This window comes from Anabrus simplex, chromosome 4 (assembly GCF_040414725.1).
Source record: "Anabrus simplex isolate iqAnaSimp1 chromosome 4, ASM4041472v1, whole genome shotgun sequence".
NCBI lineage: Eukaryota > Metazoa > Arthropoda > Insecta > Orthoptera > Tettigoniidae > Anabrus > Anabrus simplex.
This window is the reverse complement of record NC_090268.1, coordinates 302,367,875-302,390,974: the sequence shown is the minus strand read 5'-3', so window position 1 is coordinate 302,390,974 and position 23,100 is coordinate 302,367,875. Positions and strand designations below refer to the sequence as shown.

At 37.5% G+C, this 23,100-nt stretch overlaps 1 protein-coding gene across 3 annotated transcripts in view; it reads left to right on the top strand.

Annotated features, from left to right (window-relative positions):
* Positions 1–23,100, top strand: part of Strump (WASH complex subunit strump) — a 410,953-nt gene that overhangs the window by 329,081 nt on the left and 58,772 nt on the right. For all 3 annotated transcript variants that reach the window (XM_067145637.2, XM_068227252.1, XM_068227253.1), the window contains exons 12-15: positions 935–1,170; positions 7,353–7,604; positions 17,860–18,042; positions 21,919–22,226. In XM_067145637.2, the coding sequence (XP_067001738.2) occupies positions 935–1,170; positions 7,353–7,604; positions 17,860–18,042; positions 21,919–22,226 (979 nt within the window). The remainder of the gene's footprint in view (positions 1–934; positions 1,171–7,352; positions 7,605–17,859; positions 18,043–21,918; positions 22,227–23,100) is intronic.

The following is a 23,100-nucleotide window of genomic DNA, read 5'->3' as shown; positions in this document are numbered from 1 at the left end:
TTGGGATTGATTTAATAATTGATTTAGTAATTAAGTAATTAAGTAAGGACATTCATAGTACTAACAGACAGCAAATTATGAAAATGTTTAAGTAGTCATGCACATCACCTGAAGAAATGCATTCACTGTCAGTTCAGTGGTTTAACATTGCTGGTATGTTCCTGAGTAATAATTGAACTGGATACCTGTGAATTTCACGTAATTTTTAAATGTACTTTCATCCTTGTCTTCAGTTTCATATAGAAAATTTGTTGATGTACCCAATGCATTTCATCTTAAAATATGCTCCTGTGCCAGCGTTCTTCTTTTCCCAACTAACTCAGCGACAAATATATTACAAAAGCTGACGTCCCTTCCTCCACGAGACCTGCCACCTTCCATCAGGCACGAGTGCAATGTTATGTCAACACTCATTATATGCGAATGTGAGCATGAAAAAAGCACACACACAGTAGGATAAACATACTGACAGGTCAGAGTGAGAAGAGGATGGTTGCCTGTTTGTGCTTCCTTTTAAAACAATAATCACCACCCCACCTCAAAGTGGGAAGAAGTAGCAATGGAAGGAGGAGGAGAAAAGGACAGACATGAAAAAAGATGGACAAGGGCAATCTCCACTTCTTCAAACACTGCTGTCTTCAAATAGTTCGGCTCTCTCTTCATCAGTCTCACTTCTTATACCTCCATTCCTTCTCAGTTGGCATTTAAGAGTGCTTAAATGTGAGTAATCTGTGTTGGTAGTTGTAGTGGCATATTAAAGATCTGACAATTCAGCTTCTCGTGAAAGGGTTATTTAGCACACATGATTATGCATGATTTATTTGGCAGTCAAACAATTATACTGTGGATTATTTCTGATATTACTAATTACTAATTACTAATTACTTCTGTAGGTCTATCATGCAGTTAATGGTATGCATTTCTGCTTTATTAGAATACCATCAACTTGACAGCAACCTGCAAGTACGCCAGTTCTTAGCTGATACCCGGCACTTTCTACACCAGATGAATTCTACTATAAATATCAAGGAGGAAGTTCTCATTATGCTACAAATTGTTGGAGATCTTAGCTATGCATGGGAAATTATTGATTCTTACACTGGTTTCATGCAAGAAGGTATTAAGAAAGACCCTGCCCTGGTCATCAAACTGAGAGCCACATTCCTTAAGGTAAGTAAAGCTTGTGCTTCTCTCTTACACCCTTGTACACTTAAGACCAGCTTTCTTATAAATATGATTCTCGTTTATGTTTGAATTGCTTGACAACAAAAAAACAACTTGTATTATTGTTCGTACTACTTGCATTTGTTCTCCAAAATAACATCAAGAATGTATAAAAAAAGTCATGTTCGGGTGCTTCTTTGATTCTTTGGGGAAATGGTTTGAGTTCAGAGCCAGCAGCCTGATAAATATGTGAGATAGAAAGTGGAGATTTGGTTCGTATTAGAACAGCATCAAATTGATTTAGTGATGGATATACTAACCTTGAAAACAAAACTTGGTCATGATAAAACTTGAAATGATGGAAATGAACTGATAGCAGCTTGATGATGTTCTCAAAAATGTCTTAAGTGGGCAAATCTGAAAACACTTTGTGCCAGGGTGAGTGACTTGGATGAAAGAGCGCTGGCTTAGTGAACCCAGGTTGAGGAATTCAAATCCTAGTGGTATGTGAAAGTGCTCAAATGCACAAATCTCGTATTCATAATTTTACAAGCACATTAAAAAATCTCTTGCGAGACAAAATTCTTGTAGCTCAGCATCTCCAAAATACTGTAAAGTAGTTAGTGGGATGTAAATCCAATAACATAAAAACGCATTGATACTGTATAGGCTTTTGGGCTTATGCCGTGTCAAGAAAATAAGGTGAAATTCTCAACGTTTAGAAGAGAAACTGTGCTTTGCGTCCTCAGAAGAAATCTTGACTGTGCACGAGAAAGGCTTCTTATTACATAAAATAAATTGTCGTATGTATACTTTAAGGTTAAGTCAATATTCCACCTTTACAATACCATAAGTTTATTGTTTATTTATTTAAACAACATTATTAAATAATACGGGACATGTATTACTTAATTGATAGCCAGTGTCCCTGTTGAAATTGTTAGGATTTCTACGTATTTCCACAGCTTCCCGTATAATCCTGGACCTGTAGTGTCTAGTGTGGGTAAGAGCTCGAGCATCTCGGAACATGACCCGACGATAGAGCATGCTCAGCTATTGCCGATTTGTCTGGTTGGTTGAGACGAATATTACGTTCATGTTCTTTGATAGGGGAACCAATGGACCGGCATGTTTGGCCAATGTATACCTTACTACACGTACAGGGAATTTCTTATACCCCAGGATGTAAAAGTGGGGACAATTTGTCCTTGGTTTTACTCAGACTGTGAGCAATTTTAGTAGCGGTGCCAAACACGGTTTTTATATTGTGTTTGCGGAGGACCTTGGCAATTCGATCTGTGGTGTTGTGAATGTAAGGCAAGTAGGCAGTTCCTTCTGTGAGCTTTGCTTGGTCGTTTCTCTGGGTTGTAGGGCTCTATGAATATGCAAATTGCTGTAACCATTACCCTTGAACGTGACTTTGAGCATGGCCATCTCCACCTGGATATGTGATGGCTCACAAATTCATCTTGCCCTCTTGTCGTGAGAATGCCTTGTTTTTGTGCTAGGTGGTGGTGAGAATCTGCATGAAGATAGTGATTTGTGTGGGTAGGCTTATGATAGACGGTATATCGTAAGGAACCGTTTGGTGTCTTTCTTACTAGAACATCCAAGAAAGGAAGGCATCCGTCCGACTCCATTTCCATAGTGAATTTTATTGACGGATGTTGCTGATTTAGGTGGTTTAGAAATAGACGAGGTTTCTCAGGACCTTCTGTCCAGACCACCGATCCATCATCAACATACCTCCACCATATCATAGGCTTAACAGACGCCGAAACAATAGCCTCTTCCTCAAGATACTCCATAAAGAAATTAGCCACTACGGGCAAAATGGACTTCCCATAGCCACTCCGTCCATCTGTTCGTAAAAATTCCCACCCCACAAGAAATACCTAAACGTCATTCAGTGGTAAAATAGCTTAGCAATGTCCTCAGGGAACAGGTGTTCAATGAGAGACATGACCGAGTCAATCAGCACTTTAGTGAACAAGAACTCCACATTGAAACTCACTAAAAGTGCATTAGGTTAAAGGGTTGTGGTTGACAGCTTGTTGACGAAATACCGAGAGTCCCTGACATATGATTCAGTATGTCCTATGTGTGGCTAAAGCAATTTGCTTAGGTATTTATCCAGAGCATACGTAGGAGAACCTATCGCACTAACAATAGGTCTAAGGGGAACATCTTTTTTATGGATCTTAGGCAGTCCATATAATCTAGGTAGCACTGCAACCCCCGGGGACCAAGATTGCCTTAAGAGCAACAAGCCATTCAACAAACCAGTGGAAATTTAAAAACATAGAGAACCACCTACTAAACACAGGTGAGCATGAAAATTCTTAACATCAACCCTATAGGATACACCCTTGCCACTGTATGATATGCAGCAAAACAAATGTCAGTGAAATTATTGTCCATCTGCTGTCATTGTTACTTCAGTGTTGTGTTGATTTATGCAATTATGGTTCTCATAACAAAGGAGAAGGTGTTTATCATGGAGCATTATTTCTGGTCATATGGAGTTAGGCCTTAGAATAAGCCGAGTTTGCTTCACGTTTAAGAACAGTACAAGGAGCAATTTAATACGGAGGTACCAAATAACAGAACAATGTTAGCTGCCGTTGACAAGTTTTGTCATACAAGATCAGTCTTATTATGTCATTGAAAGGGGACAGCAGGGTGCCCAAGAACGGTTACCACAAACAAGAATCAAGGACGACTTGTCCAACAGGTGTTACAGTCCTCAAAGCATAGTCTACAACGAACATCACTGAAACTCTGTTTGAGTGATACGTCTGTTCGGTGTATGTTTAAAGAGCTAGGTGGATTTTCATACGGCATTCAAGTTGCTGGGCATTTAACAGAAAGGGATGAGCGAGCCTGATTACAGTATTGCAGCTGAGTGTTGACCATGACGTATGAGGGTGCAAGTCGTATTCTCCTTGATAACTTCATCAACCAACAAACAACTTATTGTTGATATCGTCATACAGAAACCACTACACAGTGCATGCGTTACGATTTGGTGTGCTATGTCCAGCAATGGAGTATTGGGCTCTTATTTCACTATGAATGTTGAACAGAATCTAAAAACAGTGGACTAGTTAGTCTACAAAGACCTCATTATTACTCCATTCTTGCAGGAATTGCAACATTTTTGTCGCACAAGAAACTTGCCCCTGCAACAACAATGGTTCCAACAAAATTGATCTACAGCCCGCATTGCGAGGGCGTCACCCTTCTGCACTACACTTTGGAGATCAGCTAATATCTCATGAAACTCCATTCCCATACCCTTTCTGTTTCCTGGATCTCACAGCCCCAGATGCCTACATGTGGGGCATGTTGAAAGAATCAGTTTTCAAGACAGATGACCCACCTAAAAATATTTCTGATTATGTGAGGAGATTTTGAACACATGCACAATTAAGATAACCAGGAAGTGCAAAAATGGCAAAAATATCTCTTTTTTTTTTGCTAAAAAATATCTGTATTCCTTTACAAACAATTTGATACGTCAGACATAGCAAAATTACGTCTTTTCTTATTCAATAAAGTTTTGAATGTATAGCTAGAAAGTGCCACACCACTTTCAACTTGACTATCAGTTTTCATATATAGGATAAACATCCAATTCACTATCTTTGTCTGAAGGGGGCTGACTCATGGTGTAAGAACCAAAAATCTGTAGCAGCTGGTGGAACCTACAGGCATCAGCATTTCTTACCGTTGCCAGTAACAGAAGATATAAAACAAATTTATCGAAACTTCAGCAAACCCTCTCTTCTGAAAAAATGTGTTCATGGAAAAACGCAGAATGTAAATGAAAGGCTGAACAACTGTACCTGGGTATTCAGATACTTAGGATAGGTGTATATGATGCTGTGCTGACATGTGATAATGGTGTAGTATCTAGAATTGAAGTCTTAAAAACAATGGGAATATTACCTGGAAGTGACTGCAATAAGGCTCTTCGCTCCATTGAATACTTTATTAATGCTAATACCATTTTACACAACAATAGAGGAAAATAAACAAAACAAAATACACTAAAAAGAAAGTTCAGTGGAGTATAAGTAGAAAAATATGTACAGATATATACACAGGTTATAGTACAAGTAAGCACAGGAAAGTAATAGTCAGTTCTGGAGATTATGTAAGTGATTTCTAAATTTTGACAATGAGCAGTTAAATATATCAATATCCACTTTGTTTAGAGATCTTGACATTCGTTCAATTGGCCCATTGAATGCCTAGTTAGTTCTATGCCAATTTGTAGACAATGTATTCTTGAACCTTGTGCGTCTGTTTGGTACATGTACGTTAATTTTTTCAAGGAGTTGTGGACAGTTCACCAAGGAATGGAGCAATTTAAAAATGAAAAGTGTATCCAGGAATTCACGGCATTTTGACAGACTATGCAGATTTAAGGACTGTTGTAGGGCTGTATAATCAACATTTTTATATGAAAATCCAGCTCTAGAATATAAACGAAGAATTGGTACTGAATCTAATCTATGGATAGAGGTCTGAGGTCTGATGAGAATGGTTCCAAACAGGTGTACAGTATTCTAGTATAGGGCGTACCATAGACACATACAGCAGTTGATAGGTAACCAAGTTTGAAAATTCTCTAGAATATCTAGTAATGAAACCCAATCTTTGAAATGATTTCTTACAAATATTTTGAGTATGTTCATTAAATGATAGGTTATAACTGAATAAAACACCAAGGTCCTTAACTTGTGAAACAGGAATTAGAATGTTGTTATTACTAAATTTGTACTGAAATGATATTTTCTTCTTGTTTAAAAAACAAACAATATTAATTTACATTTTTCAGGATTAAGTTTCAACCCATTTTGAATAGAGTACTTTTCCAGATGATGTAAATCTTCTTGAAGTTTTAAACAGTCAAGTGGATAATTAATTTGCATAAAATTTTTTTCATCATCAGCAAACAAAAGCAATTCAGAATTCTTAAGTATATTTTAAATGTAATTTTAATGTTATTGAGAATGCTCGGATATTCTATGCCAATCGTGCAACTGAGGCCATGACAAAGGAATCCAGGACAGAAAGAAGATTGAAAGAAGAAGAAAAAAGAGGGTGATGGGCATGGTCAGGAGTATTATTGCTCTGGTATGTATTAATGTCAGGTCATTTCACTACTATTTTTCTTTTTCTCGATTTCCCACAGCAAAAAAAAAAAAATGTTTGAATGTAAATGTACCATTTTCTCTGGACTGATTGCACCAATCTTAATGAATTATTTTACACATTCAATCTAGTCTTAAGTTCATTCCAGAGAACTACAATTGTTTAAGTACCATCATTAATTTCAGAACTGTATGAAATTACACACTGCAAAAAGCTTGAAAGAATTTACAAAAGTTTAAAAAATTGTATCTTATTACTAGAATAAGGCAGACACTATATTGTAGTTCCCAGAAATGAGCAACGAATGATAATCTTATAATAAAAAATTCATTTTAATTTCATCAGTTGGTAATGAGGAAAAGGTACAAACATAATTATGTCAAAGTTTTCAATTCCCCCCTCCCCATAAAAACGCCTGTTAAAACTTTTCTATTCAACTTGTGATAACAAACGTGAAAGAAAACTTAAATTAAGTATCCCTAAACATCCCCAGAAAATATCAAGAAGTAACCTTGAAAACTTTAGAAGATATAAGAGAAAATGTGAATGGTTGTGTTTTATGGCAAATTGTACTTCCGGGTTAGGGTACCTTAAATAATATTTCAGTGTTGTTTTGCTGCATATGCTAGAAAAATTGAAAGTATAACACTTCGAATTATATTTGTCTATGGTCAGATAATGATGGGAAAACTTCCAAGACTATAAAATAAGACAAATATATGAACTTGGATCAAGGAAAATCTGTAATAACAGGTCATGTGTATTGAAATAAAATGAGTGAGGAATGCTCTCTTAGAATTAGCAATGCAAGGAAAATGAATACATCCTGGTGGATGACTGTTAGGAAAAGCAAGACAAATTTCCCAAATATAATTGTCCCTACTATCTATGGTAATTTCTGAAATTTAAATCACATGGTCATTTTTTTCCCTTTTGTTTCCTTTAACCTGTTGACATTATTTCATTTTTCTTATTCTCTAAAAAGAAGTTCATTGTTCTTTTTGTTGTATTCTTTTGTCATTTAGCTGTCATCGGCCTTAGAAATCCCTTTACTGCGCATAAACCAGGCCCGTAGTGCTGATCTGGTGTCCGTATCCCAGTACTACTCAGGAGAGTTGGTGGCCTACGTCCGTAAAGTGCTCCACATTATTCCTGAGACTATGTTTGGTCTTCTGGCGCGCATTATCCACCTTCAGACTTCTGTGATCAAGGAATTACCTACAAGACTGGAGAAAGAGAAACTACGAGAATTTGCTCAACTTGAGGATAGGCATGAGGTAAATTTTAGCTTACATCTATGTGTATTTGAATTGTTCGTTTTCTAATTAACTGTTTTTTATTCGTTTAATTAAATAGACTTCACTATATTTTTCAAAGATCAACAAATTACGTAGATAGTATGGTACACCTTATATTCTGAATACACAGCTGAAGACGACCATATTTATACCAGACACAGTTCACTTTGTTTACTGGACATCTATCAAGCTTGCGTTGGAGAGATAGGCTAATGAGTTCAAACTCCACACTTGGCAACCCTGAAAGCGATTATCAATTATTTTCCATTTTCACATGAGATATATGCCATAGCTGTTACCCTCTTAGTCCTAGCCCTTTCTTGTCATGCCAAAGGTTTTTAGCAGAGTGTGAGAAAAAAGTTTTATTTGCGAAACAACAATTACAACTTTTCAAAATACTCTCCATTAGCACGTATACATTTTTCCATTCTCTGAAACCACTTAGAAAAGTTTCAGTCCAAGCTTCTTTCGGGATGTCACTTAGTGCACTCTCGTACGCTGCAATGGTCTCTTCATCTGACGAAAACTGCTCCTTTTAGCTTTCTGTCAGGGAATGTGGCACCCAACGGGCACATCTCTTGGTAGTTATCAGACTGTGCCTCTTATAAGGGCTTCTGATAAGTTCACCTGCATATACCCCTGCATATCCCACTCTGATGAGTCTAGTGTCAGACCTAAGACGAAACGCTGGTTAATAGAGCAAACACCTGAAAAGCCTTACATCTGATATGTTTTTGACATTTTTGACATGCTCTATTGGTGAAAAATATCTAATTCCTTCCATGAGAATTTAGAATTTTCCATAAGGCCTAAATAATCATGAACAATGGTCTGCGCTGCTCTTGGTCCAATATTTAAGGTCCCTTCAATGTCACAAAATGTAAGATTATTTCCCTCACAGCATCAATGTTTTCTTGAGTCACAGCTGTTGCTGGGCGACCGGGACGAGGTTCATCTTCAATTGACTGCCGACCCCTTGAAAAGTCGCAAAACCAATTTCCAACTGAGGCTCTAGAAGGGGCAGCCTCATCAGAAACGCACAACAAAGAATAATGGCATTCTTCTGCATTTAATTTATTTTTATAATCATAAAAAATCATTGCTTGAAAATTGCGGCGCGACAGATCCATCTTGCTCTGTGTCTGACTCAGCACTGCCTCTTTTTTCTCCCCTCGCTGTGGAGGAACTACCGCTAGGAGGGGTTGCGCGCGCATGTTCCAAGGTCGAAAAAAATTGCTCTTTCAAATTAAAATAATCCCATTGTCCTCAGAATTATGGTTTACGTGCTGCTAAAAACTTTTGGCATAACCTTCGTGTCAATAGACATGCTTAACTCTTCCTATTTAAGCAGGAGACTCCAAATATTTCATCCTTCCTTACAATCTCCTGATCACTAAGATCAATTTCCCGATTTTGAGAGCCCTTCTAGCAATTTTCATATTATTTTAAAATCCCATGCCTTTCATCGTTCTTTTTTTTAAAATCATCATTATCCATTCACATATTAGACCTAGTGGCTTGTTATGATTCTATAAAGCATTCTCTTGCGAATGTTTCATTGGATGACTGATGGATCTTGTTCGGTTAGGGTAGTGCTTGAGAAATTATCTGGAAAATCTTCCTGTATCATTTATTGAACATGATTTTTCCACCTTTCTTGATGACCATATATATTTATTATTCAAATATTCTTTTTATAGGGGAAGCCATTTCTTTTCAGTTTTGACTTCATATATCTACAGTATAACTGTGATTAAAAATTAAAATTATATCTTTCTCAGGTATAATCTGTTATCAAATGTTTTCTTTTTCAGATATTTTAGTACCTAACTGTGCATTAGTATCGGCAGACTGAAAAACTTCACAGTTATAAATTTCCTTGTTCTATTGACAGCTGACCAAGATATGACTTGATTGGTCACCTCATCTTTCCAAATAATGTTTTTCTTGTCTTTATTCCTGTTTTTGTGTGTTGCAGTGTGTTGTTGGAGTGTTGTATCCAACTTTAGAGCGTTGGTTGTAAGGTGACGACATATTAAAAGTCATTGTGCAAGAATTAAACCTGCAAGAAAGCTTATGTGCTTTATTTTGTCACATAAAATTCCCTTGAAAGGAAACCACTAAAGAGGTGGTCTGCCTTTATCACTACAAATGGAGTCATATTAATCTTTATTTTATTTCATATCATTCATAAAAATAATCCTAGGTGGCTGGCAGTAATGCTTATGTTGATATTGTAAAATGTTGGTTCTTGGTTGTATGTTGTAATTATTTCTTGACCAAAATATCAAATAAATATGATGCAATGTTTAGAAGCATTTATAAGGAGGAGTTTGTGTTCTTGAGAGAATCAAGGAAGGGATCTTCTTTCACATCATTTATAGGTGTTATTTTTCACTTGTGCATGGCAGGAAACATGTGGAAATTAAGAAACAAGAGAAGTGTCCAGTATGTGGAATAGGATCAGAAACTACACTTTTCGTGTAAAATCCAAGATGTAAATCCTGTAACAAATGCCGAAGCTTGATTTAAGTTATTATCGTAGAACATAATCTGGCTGTAAATTGTGCCAATCATGTGAGTCCTTTGCTTCATAAAATGAATTGAATGAAAATGAATTTGAAAAGTGCAAAACAATATGGGTGTGCCAGAAGGAAAACAACTGCTACCATTACAGAAATGGAGATCATACTGGAGCTAATATTCCCAGTCTTTCGCCCTCAGCTTTCTGTTAAGAAACTGCCTAGCTCTTGATGCTGATAATGCTCCAGCAATGGTAGGATTAAAACGTGGTTTGGCAGGGTGTGAGAAGCAGGAAATTAGTAAAATAGTAATTATGGGCTGTCCTTGTCTCCCAATTAATCTTGCTGCAAAGAAGAGTGTGGCATGTTTGTCTGTGAATGTAGAGAAAGGTATTGTTATGTGCCAGCCTTCTGTCCGTAGCCCTTTCAGTATTTTAGGTTTTATCATGTGAAGAATGTTGTTCATGTTACTTTCATCAGATTTATATAAGTCATTTTCCATTTTTCTCTCCACTTTTATGCATGTCTTCAAGAATTGAAATGTCACTTTTGGAGGAATTGTTGAAGAATGCGATGACAAGGTTTATGGAACCACACATTATTAAAAACTCCAGCTCTCTCCTCAGTGTAGATTATCATACTCCAGAAATCAACAGAATGATTGTTATGTGATGATAGGGAATTCTAAGTTTATTTTGGTGTATACTTTGAAATCAGAGGAAAATTGTGTGCTCTTTAAGTCTGTTAAAAAGTGTTTTTCTTCGTCATGTGACATGTGGTACACAAATTTCCACTCAAAGATGAACTTTTAAAGAATGCCGAAGGTACAAATATTTCTTCTATTAGTAATTACAAGCAAAAAATTTCATAATTGATGTTGTATTGACTTGATAGTTTTCTAACATTAAAATCATTTTTAAAGATTTTAATTAGTCCACCTTTTCAATACATCTAGTCCATCCACTTAATTATAAATGGAAATTATAATCATATTTTATAAGTAGTATATGTTTTGACCCACATTGGATCATCCTCAACTATTGAATATTGTGATAGCATCTTAAAAATAAAATCTTAGAAATAGATGGTCACATAGGACATAATAAAATGAGATAAGAAAAATTATAAACACACTTAAAAAATGTAAAGCAACATACAGTGTCTTTCTAAAATGTCTTGTCTTAATTGAAAATGGTGTAGATGAGGAAGTAGTCTTCATTGTTGCCAATAAACATATCATCATCATCTTTGACCACCTCCAGTTGCCCAGGTGTGGTGTAAGAGTCCCCTCCATCTTTGCCCATCCTTGAACCACTGTTCTCTCATAACCTTCTCCCAATCTTGTCCTTTCTCCTCGACATCTTTCTTTACTAAATTGGTCTGTATTTCTCTGGGTCCGCCCACTGGTCTTTTTCGTTTTACTTATTTTTCACATTCCCTTCTTGTAGTCCTGCTTACACTCATCCTTCTTACATGGCCAGACCACTTCAGTCTTGCCTTCTGGATCCTTTGTAGTAGGGAGTCTCCTGTTCCCACCTCCTCTCAGACATTTTGTTCCTGATCTTGTTCTTCCTGGTCTTCTGTATCATGGTGCATAAGAACTTAATTTCTGCAGCTTGGAGTTTTTAGTTGTCTTACTTTGTGATAAAACTGAGTTGCCTTTCTAACTCGATTGTCCACCTCATATTTTGCAAGGTTATTGTTTGATACTATACTACCCAAGTACTTAACCTTTGGAACACTGTCCAGTTTGGTGTCATTTAGTCTTATTTGTGGTTCGTCATATCTCCTCTGTATCTTCAGTACCACCGTCTTAGCCTTGCATATATTTATATCATGTCTCCTAAACTCTCGACTCTATTTCTGCAGCCTTTCCTCCACGTCATTTTCGGTTTCACTCCAGATTACCACATCGTCTACAAAGATGAAAGGCTTGTAAGGCCTGCTGCTCCTTTCTTTTTAGTGCTTTTGTTATGCCATCCATCATGATGATAAATAGGAGGGGTGACAAAGCTGTGCCTAGCTGTACTCCTCTCTTAGTTTCAAACCATTTAGACAGCCCACAACCAACTTGCATACAACTTGTGGTTTTGTCATACAGCATAACATCTGCTTTTAAATGTGGACAAATGAACCAGGGAAACATCTCTTAAAGATTGTTGTAATTGAACCTTATTTAATGACAGAGTACATCTTTGTCATCAAAACCAAACTTTGAAACTTGTATCTGGCAGTAGCAAGATGAATGTTAATTTCTTCTGGGATTTGATGAAGATGTTTAAAACAGAAAAGGAAAGCTAAAGCAAAATGAGTATACTAAAGAAATGTTCATTCATTGACTGTTCATTTCTTTAATGAGTTATCAGTACTATACTTTTCAAAGATGTTAAGTTGATTGGTCTAGTTTTTGACTTGAGGGGAACAATAAATTACTTTTTATTAACTGGAGAACATCCTTCAAATTAGAAAAATATGTTCAAGACAATATCATAACTACCAATAAAACTCCGCCATTGTCCGGTCCCAAGTCCGGAATGAGAAAGGAGGAGGGTTTGCTGGTCTGGCACCCAGCTGTAAAATTGCCAACGCCGAGTGTTGGGCGGCGGGAAATAACCTGACTCCCTAAGGGGGCCAACGGCTTCGGGCGAATGAGCCCCTTTGGGTGGGGTGATGGTCCCCACAGTGGAGGAAATGCCACTGGAATCCATTATGCAGCGTCTGTTCTCCAGGTTAGGGGCGGCTGCACAAGGCGTCTGTACTCCAGAGGAGCGGCCTCATTATCACCTCACTGGATCACATCCAGAGTTGTAATTCGGGACCTAGTCCCACACAGGTGACACCTTGACAGTCAACCATGGAAGGTCTTTTAAGGAATACTCCACCGGCTGAACCAAGAGTTCAGAGAAGGCAGCATTCGGATACGGTGGGCTGCCACCTGAAAGATACCGTGAAGTCGGAGGCACGGAAATACCCCAGTACTACATACACGAATGAGACAAAATCAAGAATCAAACCAAAGCAGATAACATACTTCTCTACACACAACATAAACTCACTCATGCAAACCGGTAAACTAAAAGTGATCACCGACATAATGGACCAACACAAAATTCTTATCATGGGATTACAGGAAATTAGAAACACTGACCAGGATGCCTTGGAATCTCAAGGGTACAGACTTTATAAAGGTATACCCGGGAAGAGAGTGATGAAGAATGTCCCACAATTTGGAACAGGATTTTTGGTCAGCCTTAAAATAATAAACTCAGTTCAAGAATTCAGATCGCAGTCTCCACGACTCTCAACGCTCACCTTAAAGGCATCTAATAAAATCTATACTATAATAAATGCCCATGCTCCCACTAATGATAAAAACAACTCCTCAAAAGACCAGGAGGAAACAGGAGAATTTTGGGACCTATTGGACCAGACCATAGATAACATCCCCAAACACCATATAAAATTATTAATAGGCGACTTCAACGCTCAACTAGGCAGAGAAAGAAAATACCGTGACATCATCGGAAAATGGCCAGCACACAAGAAAACAAATAAAAATGGAGAGAGACTAGTTGACCTGTGTAGAAACCATAATTTAATCTCAAAATCTACATGTTTTAAGAGGAAACCTCAAAAACTCAAAACATGGAAACACCCTGACTACACTAAAGGAGAATGGCAACTGGACCACGTCTGCATGGACAAATACCACCACAAAGAGATCTATAACGTCAAAGTCCTCCGAGGAATAGACACAGGTTCAGATCACTACGTAGTTAAAATTAAAATTAAACTCACTCCCCAGAGGAGACAACAAAAGCAAGCCCTTAAAACTAAAAGAAAAATAGATCCTACCCAGCTAATCAACAACAAAAATTACCAGAAAGCAACTGAAAAAATAAAAATCACAGACAAACTTGAAGACTTAGTACACAACCTTAAACAAATTGCAGAAGACCTAGCTCCAATTAAACCACGTAAAAAACACCAATGGTGGAACAGTGAATGTGATGAAACAGTGGAGAAAAGACATCAGGCATGGCTATTACATCAGTCCCAAAAGACAGAAATATCCTATCAAAAGCTAGTAAAACAGAGAAAAGAAACTACCCAAGTCTTAAGAAGAATAAAAAGACAACATCATAAGGACACCCTGCAGTTAATTGAAGAACAGTTCAGTAAAACTAAATCAAGGGACTACTACAAAACCTTCAGAAAGCAGCTCCAAAAATATGAACCCCCGACCCTACTGATGAAGGATGAAGATGGTAAGCTGGCCCATAACAATAAAGACAATGCAGAAATTCTGGCTAAACATTTCAACAAGCTTTTAAATTGTGAGGAACCTACAGAACTTCTTCATTTGGACACCAACACCCCGATAAAAACATCACCAGAAAACATCAATCCCCCCACAATAAAGGAAGTCTACCAAGCTCTGAATAAATTAAAAAACTACAAAGCGCCAGGAGAAGATCAGACCTTTGCGGAAATCTGGAAATATGCAGGAACCTCAGCAAAAGTTGCCCTCCATCAACAACTTGTCTCTATCTGGATTAAAGAAGAACTACCAGAACACTGGACAACAGCCCTCATTCATCCTCTGCACAAAAAAGGGGACAAAACCGACCCTAATAACTACAGGGGAATCTCTCTCCTAGACATAACATACAAAATATTTTCAATAATCATCCTTAATAGGATAAGTTTACAACTTGAGAAAGAACTAGGAGAATATCAAGGAGGTTTCAGACCCTGGAGGAGCTGTCCTGATCAGATCATGAGTCTTAAGTTGATAATGGACTATAACAGGAGAAGAAACAGAGATATGGTGATAACATTTGTAGATTTCAAGAAAGCTTATGATTGCATCCATAGAGAATCTCTGTTTAAAATTTTAAGACACCTTGGACTACACCCCAAATTAATAAACATGATAAAATTGACTCTCACCAATACCAAGTCAAAAGTGAAGTTTAGGGGTGAAACATCAGAGACATTTGAAATTAAAACTGGACTACGGCAGGGAGATGGGCTCTCACCACTATTATTTAACTGTGCTCTAGAAATGGTAATGAGGGAATGGTTTAGAAAATGTCCCCCCAAAATAAAGATTGGCCGAAAAATCAAAACAAATTGCCTGGGTTTTGCTGACGATTTAGCATTACTAGCAGTGGACATAAAAGAAGCAAAAACCCAGATATCAGAACTTCAAAACATTGCAAATAAAATTGGCCTCAAAATATCATTTGAAAAAACAGAAATTATGCCCCAAAAACCAACACAGCTAAAAGAAGTCACCATAAATGGTAATAAAATCAAAATAGTAACTCAGTTTAAATATCTTGGAGAAGTAATAACACATAACTTAAATGAAAAAATCTCAATCCAAGTAAGAACAAATAGATTAGCTAAAGCACAAAAATTAACATGGGATATCTACAAAAAGAAATGTCTATCAATAAATACAAAAATAAAACACTACAACACAGTTATAAAACCGGAAGCTACATATGCAGCAGAAACACTCTTTTACCTGAATAAACAATCAAAGACTGACAGACTTCAGAAAATTGAAAGGAGGATTGGAAGAACCTGTATCAACAAAAAATATCAGAAAGATGGACAGTGGCGGTTAATACCTAACAAAGTCGTGTACAAAGAGCTAGAACCCATTACAGATACTATGCGTAAGAGGAGACTGGGATTCTTTGGACATATCATGAGGATGCAGGACTCGAGACTTCTGAAACAACTAGTACAACACAATCTCGTCTCAAAAAATACCACAACAGGATGTAAATGGATCAGAGAAGTAAGAGAGGATCTGAAGGAAATAGGCCTTACAACAGAAGACACCAAAAATAAGATAAAATTGAATACAAAACTCAAGAATACAAACCTCCGCTTTACCCTTACACAAAACAAACCAACAACACGCACATTTTCAACTGAGGAAAGGGCACGAAGATCGGAGCGTCTGAAGAAGTACTGGGAGGACCGCAAAGCCCGAACAATCCCTTCAAAGAGACCTGAACGACGGACTGACTAAAGTGATCCTATGTGGTCATAAAAGAAGAAGAAGAAGAAGAACTACCAATAAAATATTCCATACTGTCATCATCATCATCAGTGTCCCACTCCAGTCGCCCAGGTGGGGTTAACAAGCCTCCTCCACTCTTTTCTGTCCTTCTATGTTTCCTGCTCCATTATTTCTACCACATTCAATCCAGCTTCTCTAATGTCCTTCCAAATCTGATCCATCCACCTTCTTCTCAGTCTTCCAACTGGTCTCTTTCCCTTAACTTCTCTTTCCAATTCCCTTCTTGCTACCCGTTCCTTTCCCATTCTTTTTCACATGTCCAAACCATCTCAGTCTTGCTTTCTGTATGTTTTGTACTAACAGTTCTATATTTAGCTCTTCTCTGATTTTAATATTTTTAATTCTATCTCTTCTTGTCTTTTTAACCGATGTTCTTAACAATTTCATTTCTACTGCTTGGATCTTACTATCTTGTCTCTTATTAGTTACCAGTGTTTCTAGTCCGTATGTTACAATTGGTATGAAATATTGTTTATACAATGTTAATTTCGTTCTCTTGGATACTTTGTCATCCCATAAAAGCTCTCTGACTTGATGATAAAATGCTGTACCTTTACATAGTCTGTTATTAATTTCAGGGTTGATTTCATTTCTTCCATTAATAATACTGCCCAGATATGTAAACTATTCTACATTCTCTAACTGTTCTCTTTCTATGTTCACTTGGCTTCTCTTTTTCTCTTTTCCACAGTGCATGACTACAGTTTTCTTTTTACTAATTACCATTCCAAACTCCTTCAGATTTTCATTCCAAATGTCCAGTCTCCTTAGTACTTCCATTTCTCCCTTTCCCCAAATCACCACATCATCTGCAAATACCAAAGCATTCACTTCATCACTACTGATACTCTGTTTTACATGTTTTATGATTTCATCCATCAATATAATAAACAATAATGGCGACAGTGCACTTCCTTGCTTGAGACCTTTCTTTTGTATAAAATGTTTCAGAGTCACCACTCCCCATTTGTACACTGCTTTTACTCTCATGATAGAACATTTTTATCTTGTTAATTAATGATTTTGGTACATTCCTTTTCAGAAGGCATTCCAATACATGTTTTCTCTTAACTGTATCATAAGATTTTTCCAAATCCAAAAATACGAAGATAATTTCCTTGTTCCTTTCCAGATGTTTTTCCATTATTGTCCGCACTGTAAATATCAAGTCTATTATTCATGAGGTATATTTTGGGCTTATGCCGTGTAATTAATTATAAAACACACTCAACGCGTTTCAAGTCTATTGCCTATTGTCAATATTCCATACCCATGTTAAGAAATCACTTGAAGGATTGTGCTTCAGGCAGTCACTACACCCTTGAGAAGTGGTATAAAATGAGGAGAAGTACAAACTCTAGTTAGTATACAGTAATTCTGTTAAACAGTTTATACAGTTATTCTGTATTCTTTGGGTCAGTTAAATAAAGAAAAAAATTATACCTTCTTTGGGTGAAATAAACAAATAGTATCTGTAGATTTTGATTCCAAATGTCCATTGAAAGTGAAATAACTATGTTCATACATTGTGTACTTTATTAATGGAATCTTTAATTGCACTTTTTCTCCTCTTTGTCATCATGATGCAGTTATTATTTACCTGTGGCAGGTGGCTCGGTTGACTCATGCTGTGTCGGTGTTGACGGAAGGTATCCTCATGATGAAGAGTACACTGGTGGGCATCATTCATGTTGATCCTAAACAGCTGCTCGAGGATGGTATTCGCAAGGAACTTGTGAAGCACATTGCTATTGCCTTACATAATGGCCTATCTTTTAATCCTAAGGCTAAGGTGAGTTTATTGCAGATAACAGTGGCACTATGAAGGTGGACTAAATCTCTCAGGTCCTAGTTTTATATGTAGACACTCCTACCCCCCATCAAAAAAGTGACTTACTTGACTTAATTCCTATTACTCCTGGGTGGAGCATAGGGCACATACAAGAGCTCTCCATCTGGCTCGATTTGCTGCCACAGTTTTGATATTCTTCCAGGACTTCCCAACTGACGCTGCCTCCGCTTCCACTGTTTGATACCATGTTATCTTTGGTCTCCCTCTTCTTCTGGCCCCTTGTGGATTCCATTCAGGAGCCTGTTTTGGCTGTCAGGACCTTTATGCAGTGTGTGATCTATCTATTTCCATTTACATTCTTTTATCTGGATTTCATCCTTGCATTGTTGGGTACGCTCCTGCAATTGTTGATTTGATATAATATCTGGCCATCGCACTCCTAGAATGGTTCTTAAACATCTGTTAATGAAAGTCTGGACCTTGTGTGTTATCTCTCCAGTCACCTTCCATGTCTCTCACCTGTAGAAGAGCATATTTGTTTCAAAGATCCTCAATTTAGTCATTGTTCTCAATTTTCTGGACTTCCACACCGGCCACAGCTGGGCAAAGGCCCCTTTGGCCTTGTTTACTCTATTTTGGACATCTTCATTTGCCCCTCCACTTCTAGAAATAATACTTCCTAGGTAACAGAAGTTGTCAACTCGCTCTATCTCGTTCTCTAAAACCAGTGGGTTCGTGTTTTTGGCATTGATCCTTAGCTCTTTTGTCTTGGCAGTGTTTATTTTGAGTCCCACTTTTTGTGCTTCCATTTTGAGGTCTTTCATTCTCTCAGTCATATGTCTAAATGAGTGAGATAATAGACATATATCATCCCCAAAGTTCAAATCTTCCAGACGTTCCATCGTTCCCCATTGTATTCCCCTCTGATTCCCTTCAACCACTTTTCTTATGACCTGATCTAATGTCAACAAGAACAGCAAAGGTAAGAGCAGGCACCCTTGTCTCACTGCCGACTCTATTTGAAAGGGCTCTGAAAGGTCTCCATCATGTTCCACTTGGCAGGTGTAACCTCTGTATAACATTTTTACCATGTTGATGATTTTTGTTGGAACCCCATACCCCTGCATCGTTCTCCAGATTGCTTGGCGCTTTTCACTATCTAAAGCTCTTTCAAATTCAACGAATGCCAAGTACTGTGAAGACTGATATTCCATGGACATTTCTACTATAATTCATAAGCTATTTATTTGGTCTATAGAGGATCGTGTTCTCTAAAACCTGCCTGCTCTTACCAGAACTTAGCCTCCAATGGTTCTCTCAATCTGTTCAGTATGATTCTCGAAAATACTTTACTTGGTATAGACAAGAGTGTAATTCCTCGCCAGTTGGTGCAACAAGTCAGATCCCTCTTGCTTGGTAGTTTTATCAAAATGCCCTTCTTCCAATCCTCTGGGAGTGTCTCCATCTTCCATATGTCTTTGAACAATGGCAAAAGCATCTCAGCTGTCAACTTGAAGTCTACATTCAACACCTCCATCACAATATTATCCACACCAGGTGCTTTGCCTGCCTTGCAGCTTTTCAGTGACTTTATGATCTCGCTCTTCGTCGGCAGGTTGATATTCACTCTTAATTCCAGAACCTCTCGATAATCTTCCTTTCCTTGATCCTCCTATACCATGACTTTGTTTAGCACTTCTCTGAAATGCTCTTTCCATCTTCTCATTTGTGCTTCACTATTTGTAAGCTTCTTACCTTTCTTGGATTTTACTGGCCTGCACTGATTGAATTTCTTTTGAGACAGCTGTTTTGTAATGTTGTAGAGCTGTTTTGAGTCTCCTTTAAGTGCTGCCTCTTGCGCCAACTCTGCTAGGCTATTTACCTGATTTCTTCTATCATTCCTTGCTGCTTTCTTTATTTGTTGGTTCAGTTCACTGAACTGTTCTTTCGAGCTTATTTTCTTTGTTTCATCTTTGCAACGATTTAGCTTTGTTTTGATATCTCTTCTCTCTTCTGTCTTCTTCCAGGTATTGTTTGATATCCATACCTTTCTCCTGTTTTGCTTGAATCCTATTATCTCCTTACTTATATTCAGGAAGGCTGATTTTATCCTTTCTCATTTTCCATTCACTCTCCTTTCATTTGGGCCTCCTCCTGCATTATCTAGATCAAGTGAACTGTACCTATTCTTCAGCTTGATTGCAAAATCCTTTTTAACTTCAGCATCTTTCAATTTTTGGCACTGAATTTTATCTTTCCACTTTGTTTATTTCTTCAGTTTACTGCAGCAATCTTCAGTTTAATTTCAGCTATTACCAGGTGGTGGTCGCTTCCACAATCTCCGCCTCTTTTGTTCCGAGTGTCTAACAGGGATCGTCTCCATGTCTGGCTGATTGCAAAGTGATCAATTTGATTTTGTGTTCTCCCATCTGGCGAAACCCATGTTACTTTGTGACATGTCCTGTGAGGAAAAATTGATCCACCAATCACCAAATGGTTATTTAGGCAGAATTCAACAAAGCACTCTCCATTGTCATTCTGGACTCCCACTCCGTGTTTCCCTAGAACTTTTTCCACCCTGTCATTTTTATTCCCAATCTTGGCATTCAAATCAACCATTAGCATTTTGATCTCTTTCTTCTTAATCTTTGTCAGGACACTTTTAAACTGTTCATAAAAATGGTCCTTCTCTTCTGGCTCTGCTGTTGCTGTTGGTGCATAGCACTGTACCAGATGAACATTTCTAACTCTTGTCTTGAACCGTGCTGTAATGATGCGGTCTGAAAAAGGGTTCCAGTCAAGGAGGCATTTTCGTGCTTCTCTTGTCAGCAGCAGTCCCACTCCGCTTTGGTCATCATCATCTTCTTCCTTTCCTGAATATAACAATGTTTTGCCATCTCTCAATTGATGCTCTCCAAATCCATTCCATCAGTCCAAGCACCATCATCTTATAGTGATCCATTTCCTTTGAAATCTATTCCAACTTTCCTGCTTCGTACATTGGTCGCACATTCCAGAAACCAATGAGTCCGAGTTTTCATTCCAAAAGTTGTCATTGAGATATCTGTCCGGTTTACTTTTGTATGTGTTTCTGTAATACTTGATTCTCGGGTGTGCAAGTTATTAGCCCACAGCACCCAAAGCCCAGTGGAGGGGCTGCCTCCTATAGCATCTAGGTGTGCTGATTTTCTATCAGGGTTTCTTCCTTTAGCCTTTGGAGAACCAACTCCCTATACTACAAGGCAGTAGCTTCACCAGAGCCCCGTTAGCCACTATTTTCAGGGTTCCTGTATGACCTTCACAGCTACCGTAGCAGTCCCGGGGCACACGAGATCCCCGCTGTACTTCACCCTTACAGATATTCCCCTATTTCTAATATTGCCCATCTCCCACGACGTGGACAAAGGGTTGGACTTATGGGAGACCCCATCAAAAGTACACATTTAAATAAGTTGATCATAAGACTGCTTCCATTTCGGAACTTACAGAATCCATCATTTTTTCTTTTTCTATTAGAGGTTAGAATGCCAGCTAGGAGAACAGTAATTTTTTTTTCTCATTCATATAATGTTAACACTTTTATTTAGCTCTTGTAAACAATACGTCAGTTCGTATTTTCCAAATTTGTCATCTTGAAATATTATATTGATTTTTGCAGATTTTATGTAAGAACCATTTCTCTTTATTTCATATTAAATAAATTATCATCCCACATCAAATGATTATAATAGTCTTTTGCATTATCTTTTCGGTAGATCATGTTTCTTCCTTACATTTTCCTTACCCAGCTTGTTTAATTTTCTCTCTAATTAATAATTATGATGAAGTAAATTCTTTTCTCTATTTGTGGTTCTCTGTTTTATTTTTTATTAATAGACGAGTGAGCTGACTACAAAATTGGAAGCCTTGGGTCAGATTATGGATGGCCATCGTCGGTCGTTTGAATATATCCAGGATTACATCAATATTTATGGTCTGAAAATCTGGCAAGAAGAGGTGTCTCGAATAATCAGTTATAATGTTGAGCAAGAATGTAACAGCTTCTTGAGGAACAAAGTACAAGACTGGCAAAGCATGTATCAAAGTAAGACCATTCCTATCCCAAGGTTTCCACCTACAGACAACATGTCTGTCAACTTCATTGGCCGTCTAGCTAGAGAACTCCTACGAATCACTGACCCCAAGTGAGTGTGGACAAAAATATTTGTCTCTCTTGTCCTTTTAATTGACTAATGAAAACTCTATTGTAACTTTTTGCACTTCTTTATGTAAAATAATAATGTTGAGTAATATTTCTAGATTTGCATTTTGGTTGTTGTATTGATTAAATGTACAAAAAGGAAACAATGTATTTATAATATTTAGATGATGCTTTCATAGCGCATAATAATAGACACAATAATGAAGCATTTGGTCTTTTGCTGCATCAAGAAAACAAGGTGAAATTCTTTACGTTTCACAGAGAACTTTGCTCTATGTCTTCAGAAGAAACTCTAGTCTGTTTACAATGAAGACTTCTCTAATAATGACAGTGTGAATTTGAGGATGTTGGTAAGTGGTACTTTCGTTCGTCACCAAATGGCTCACTGTGCGCTAGCCTTCTGAATGGAAAGTGATGACACCATATTAGCCCCAATTAAGATGTTTCTTGTTCAGTGTGAATGTGCATTGCTGAGTAAACAGAAAGATCATAGATGATTGTGATAAAACAAAATAAAGTGCAACAAAGGACTGACAAGGATAGAAGAATAGGATAGAGCTGAAGATGGAAAGAAACGTGTGTCGCTAGACAGTCTTGCACATGTTTCTTAACATAACAAAACAACAGAGAAGGCAGCCTGTTATCTGTTTCCAGCATGACTTAGAAACATTTTCTACAGACAGGCAGAGAATTTTATTGCACTACGTACCACCATGATTTTTATACATATCTCCGTCCAGATGAGGGGTGAGAATGATTGTGATGGTGTACTGTAGCTTAACATTCTTAAAGAAGCAATAACAATATACTTGATTAATCCACTCTACTCATTTGACGTGACGTTCATGCGAACATTG